Source organism: Monoraphidium neglectum (genome assembly GCF_000611645.1).
Source record: "Monoraphidium neglectum strain SAG 48.87 unplaced genomic scaffold scaffold04427, whole genome shotgun sequence".
In the NCBI taxonomy this organism is placed as follows: Eukaryota; Viridiplantae; Chlorophyta; class Chlorophyceae; order Sphaeropleales; family Selenastraceae; genus Monoraphidium; species Monoraphidium neglectum.
This window is the reverse complement of record NW_014009202.1, coordinates 1-4,499: the sequence shown is the minus strand read 5'-3', so window position 1 is coordinate 4,499 and position 4,499 is coordinate 1. Positions and strand designations below refer to the sequence as shown.

General features: G+C 71.1%; 2 protein-coding genes across 2 annotated transcripts; both read left to right on the top strand.

Annotated features, from left to right (window-relative positions):
- Window positions 1-906: 906 nt before the first annotated feature.
- Window positions 907-1,539, top strand: MNEG_14357 (hypothetical protein; the record flags this gene model as incomplete). Its single annotated transcript, XM_014037172.1, has 1 exon — window positions 907-1,539. One exon carries the CDS (start codon window positions 907-909, stop codon window positions 1,537-1,539), a length of 633 nt encoding a protein of 210 aa, XP_013892626.1.
- A 1,608-nt stretch (window positions 1,540-3,147) lies between these two features.
- On the top strand, window positions 3,148-4,354 carry MNEG_14356 (hypothetical protein; the record flags this gene model as incomplete). The annotated part of the gene is made up of 2 exons (XM_014037171.1): window positions 3,148-3,421; window positions 3,810-4,354. The coding sequence occupies 2 exons, from the start codon at window positions 3,148-3,150 to the stop codon at window positions 4,352-4,354; spliced, it is 819 nt and encodes a 272-aa protein (XP_013892625.1).
- Between the last annotated feature and the right edge of the window lie 145 nt (window positions 4,355-4,499).

The following is a 4,499-nucleotide window of genomic DNA, read 5'->3' as shown; positions in this document are numbered from 1 at the left end:
GCGCCGGTGGGCGCGGCGGCGGAGCCCCGGCAGCCTGGCGCGCAGCCGCCAAGCCGGCAGCAGCCCAAGCAGCCGGCCCGGGCCGCATCGCCGGAGCCCTCCACGGCGGAGGGCTGGAAGGATCGCGGCAACAAGCTGCTGCAGGCCGGCCACCACAGAGAGGCGCTCGCCTGCTACAGCCGCAGCCTCGCCGTGCGGCCGACGTGCCTCGCGCACGCGAACCGCGCGCTCGCGCACCTCAAGCTGGGAAGCTACGCGGACGCTGAGTCAGACGCGAGCGCGGCGCTGGCTCTTGACCCGGCCTATGCCAAGGCGTGGCAGCGGCGCGGCGTGGCGCGGAGGGAGATGCGGGAGTGGCTCGGCGCGGCGGAGGACTGGGAAGAAGCGGTCAGGCTCGAGCCGGGCAACAAGGCGGCGCGCGCGGAGAGGGACGCGTGCTTGGAGGAGCACCTGCGTGCGGCGGGCGTGCGGCGGGCGCCGGGGGCGCGGCGCGCTGTGGAGGTGACCGAGGAGGCGGCGCCTGTTCATGTGGCGGCTGCGGCGGCGCCGGCGGCGCCGGCGGCGCCGGCAGCGGCGGTTGCGGTACCGGGGTGCAGTTCAGAGCGCCAGCAACAATTGGCTTCGCCATCAGCAGCGGCCGACGCGGCACAGGCGGCGTTGCCGTTGGCAGCAGCTGCGGGGCACAGCGGCGCCGAGGAATACGCGGGAGCAGCGCAGCCAGCAGCAGCAGCAGCAGCAGCAGCAGCGGCGGCATCACCAGTCGCACCAGCAGCGGCAGCGGCAGTGGCAGCAGCAGCAACAGAAGCAGCATCGGCAGCACTGCTTGGCACTGAAGAGGCGAAGTCGGCGGCAGCATCGGCCCCTGGGCCGCGCACACCTAGCCCTGTCGCAGCCGCAGCAGCCGCAATGGCGCCGCGCGGTGGCACCCCGGACTCCTTTGCTGCAGCCGCGGGCCCTGCCGTCGCGCAGGCCCCCCCGGCCACCGCCCCCGCCGCACCGCCGCGCCCGCGCTCCGCGGAGCCCTCGCCGCGCGACCGCCAGCAGCAGCGCCTCGCCGCCGCCGCCGCGGCGGCGTCTGAGCAGCTCGCGGCGCGGATGGCTGCGACTCTCAAAGCCCCGCGCAGCAGCGTCGAGTTTGAATCGACGTGGCGCGCCCTCAAAGGGGACGCGGCGCTGCAGGCACAGTACCTGTCGCTGCTGCCTGCCGCGCAGCTGCCCACCATATTTAAGGACTCGCTCACGGCGCCCGTCCTCCTGGCGATCACGCGCGCCGCGCTCGCCGCCGTCGTGGCGCCACCAAACACAGCGGCGGCAGGGGGCGGGGCGGAGGGCGCCTCGACGCCGGCGGGGCTCGCGCCGGCGGCGGCGGCGGAGCTGGTGGCTGGGCTGACCAGGGTCCCGCGGTTCCCCATGATGGCGATGTGCATAGGGAGCAGGGACAAGACGGAGCTCAAGGCCTTGTGGGACGCGGCGGCGGCGGCGTTGGATGGCGCGCCCGCTGAGCGCCTGCTGGCCGCGCGGGGCGCCTTCAGAGTCTGAGGCGCCGGCGTGCAGCGCAAGTTTTATCGTGCAACTCACACGTGAGTCTGTCCGCATAAATATGCCAGTAAATTAAAAACCATACCTTGAACATGACACGGACGAGGGCCTCGAGTCCAGCGAGTCGACGGAACTTGCCAACCAGGGGTTTTACGAGCCCGCCACCAGCAAAGCGGCAAGCAAGCCCAGTATACATCAGCGAACGAGACGATGACGATGCTGCCGCTGTTGCGCTGTTCAGGGTGCGCGCATCGTGTGTGCGCTTGCGCGTCGCGAATGTGCTGCTTGTGCTGGAGGGTGCTGCCAGTACGTTCGCTGCGCGTGAGAGCGGCGCTCACCAGCGCGTGATGAACCTTTCCACAGGGCTGGATGGGGCTGGATGGCACTGTGAAGCCACGCAGTATCGAAGAGGACACTGTGTTTGCAGAGTGAGGCCGCGGGCGGTATCGTGGGCCCAGCGTCTCATGCGCTGCAGCGCGCAGTTTCAATCGATGGCGGTGGCAGCCAGTAGCAGCCTTCACGCCTTGACTCTTGCTTACGCTCCTCGAGGCTGCCGCGGCCTGGGCGCTTTGCAGCAGCTCCTTTTGCCCCAACACACACGCTCGGTCGCACCCGCACCGCAAACCTGTCGTGCTGTGGCAGCCTCGGCCTGGCGGTTGAATGGCGCGGCGCGGAGGGCCAGCCCCTGTACGACCCATCGCAACCGCAGGAATCGTCTGTCGTCATCCAGCCGGTGCGGTCATGAGCGCGCAAGAACGCCTCGCACTCCTCTGACGCACACGCGCGTGCGCCTGGGCACCGTGCACTCGCATGAAAGCCGCGCCCGACCCAGGGCGCCGCAAGGCGCGCGTTGCCGCTTGTCAGTATCAGCGCTGCAAAGCCGCCGCTGCGATTCAGTCAGCCGACTGTGGCACACTGTCAGGCTGCCCCGTGCAGCCCCATTCCCTCCCCCTCACTCGCCTTTCTCCATCCCCTAAATCCACTCGAATCCATCACCTCGTGCCCAGGGCCTCTTGAGCGATGTCGGCTTCCTGGGAGCTCTTGCCGCCGTCGCGCGGCGCCGCCGCGACCTGTTGCTCGATTTGGTCATCTCAGATGATCTCGATCTGCAGAACGTCCCCGCCTCCCCAGCTGCCGCCGGCCAGAGCAGCACGCCCGCAGCAACGGCCACGTTTCGCTTCTTCAAACATGGAGAGTGGCGCCAAGTGGCTGTGGACGGGCGGCTGCCGGTGGTGGCCGCGGGGCCGGCGGCGGGGCGGATGGCGTGCGCGTGGCGAGCGGGGGGCCGGCAGGTGGGCGCTGCAAGGGGGCGGGCTGGGGTGTCGGGGCGAGCTTGTGCACCGAGCACCGAATATTTGCCAGCGTCGTGAGATCGAGTCTCCGACAGGCCTGAAGCGCGGACCTTTGGCAAGGTCCGCCCACTGCCTTTTGATGTTGCGATTGAAGCGGCCCGCCTGATGGGTGCCGTTCATGGGCACGTGCGTGCAGCCGACGTCCCCGCCACCCAGCACCATACCCCGCGTCGCTGTGGCCCACACCACGCGCGACACCGCGCCGCGGCCGGTCGACCCCTCCCCGTGCAACAAATAGGACCTGTGGCCCGCGCTGATGGAGAAGGCCTACGCGCAGCTTCACGGCCGCTACTCCGCCCTCTGCGGCTGCCTGGCCACCCACGGCGCGGCGGACGGCGCGGGTGACGCTGAGGGCGACGCCGGCTGCCCTGGGGGAGGCGGCGGCGGCGGCGGCGGCAGTGCTGCGGGCGGCAGCGTGGCGGCTGCGCTGGTGGATCTGACCGGTGGAATCCCCCTGAAGATCAAGGTGGATGAGGAGGCGGGGCGTGTGCCGTGCAACAGCGGGATGAGTCACGACGATGTGGGGGAAGGTGAGGCTCAGAGGGGCCTGGCCGTGGACCGGGCACGCGGTGAGGGGTTGCAGCATGGCAACCGGGCGCCGCGCGGCGCGGACGCTGGGTGGCTAAGGCGTGCGGATGGGATGCCGGGCTCCGATGTATTTACACACTCACGTCTCTCTTGAGAGCCGGCTGCGAGTGCGCCCCCTAACGTGCTGCATCGGTTACGAAACGGCTGCACCCTGTTTTGAGCAGCCCCTGGGTCTCTCTGCTTTGGGCACCAGGAGAGGTGGTCTGCAAGATCCAGACGGCCCGCTCCACCTCCCACGCACACCGCAGCCTCGCACCCCTCACGCCCCCCTTCCGCCGCACCCCAAAGCCTGCACCGGGCCCTCCTGCCCCCCACCCGCCACCCCACCAGACCCCCTCGGCGCCCTCTTCCTCCGCCTGCGGGGCCTGCTGGCCTCTGGCGCCATACTCTGTTGCCAGCGCAAGGCGCGCCAGGCACCTGACAGCTGGCAGCCCCCCGGGCAGCAGGACGAGGAGGGGGCCGGCCCGCCGGAGGGGCGGGCCGGCGTTGGTTGGGAGGGGCTGACCTCCGGCGGCGCGGGCGTGGTTTGTGAGGGCGTGGGCGTTGGGGTCTGCCTGGCGCCCAACGGGCTGTGGCGCGGGGTGCCCTATGCGCTGCTGGAAGCCAGAGAGGTCCCCGCAGCTGGAGCTGCGAGACCCGACTGCTCTGCTGCGTTCGAGCGCGGGTTCGGCTTTGAGGGGCGCGGCGCGGGCGGCGGCGGCGGCGGCGGCGGCGGCCCGGCGGCGCGCCTGCTGCGCCTCGCCTGCCCCATACCGGGCGGCGGGTGGCGCGGGCCGTGGGCTGGGGACGGCGAGGATCGGGCGGCCGGCGGCGCGGCGGGCGCAGCGGCTCAGGGAGCTGGCAACCCTGGAGAGTTCTGGATTGAAATCGGGTGAGCTGCGGCCGGCGTCAGTGTGTGCGTGAGACACCACCAGTCCAGACCCAAGCCTGTGTGTGTTGACCTCGACTTGGCGGGCACGCCGCGGCCCGCGCAGGTTGCCGCCCCAAGCCTCCATGGCTGCCTCTCTCAAATCCCCGTCC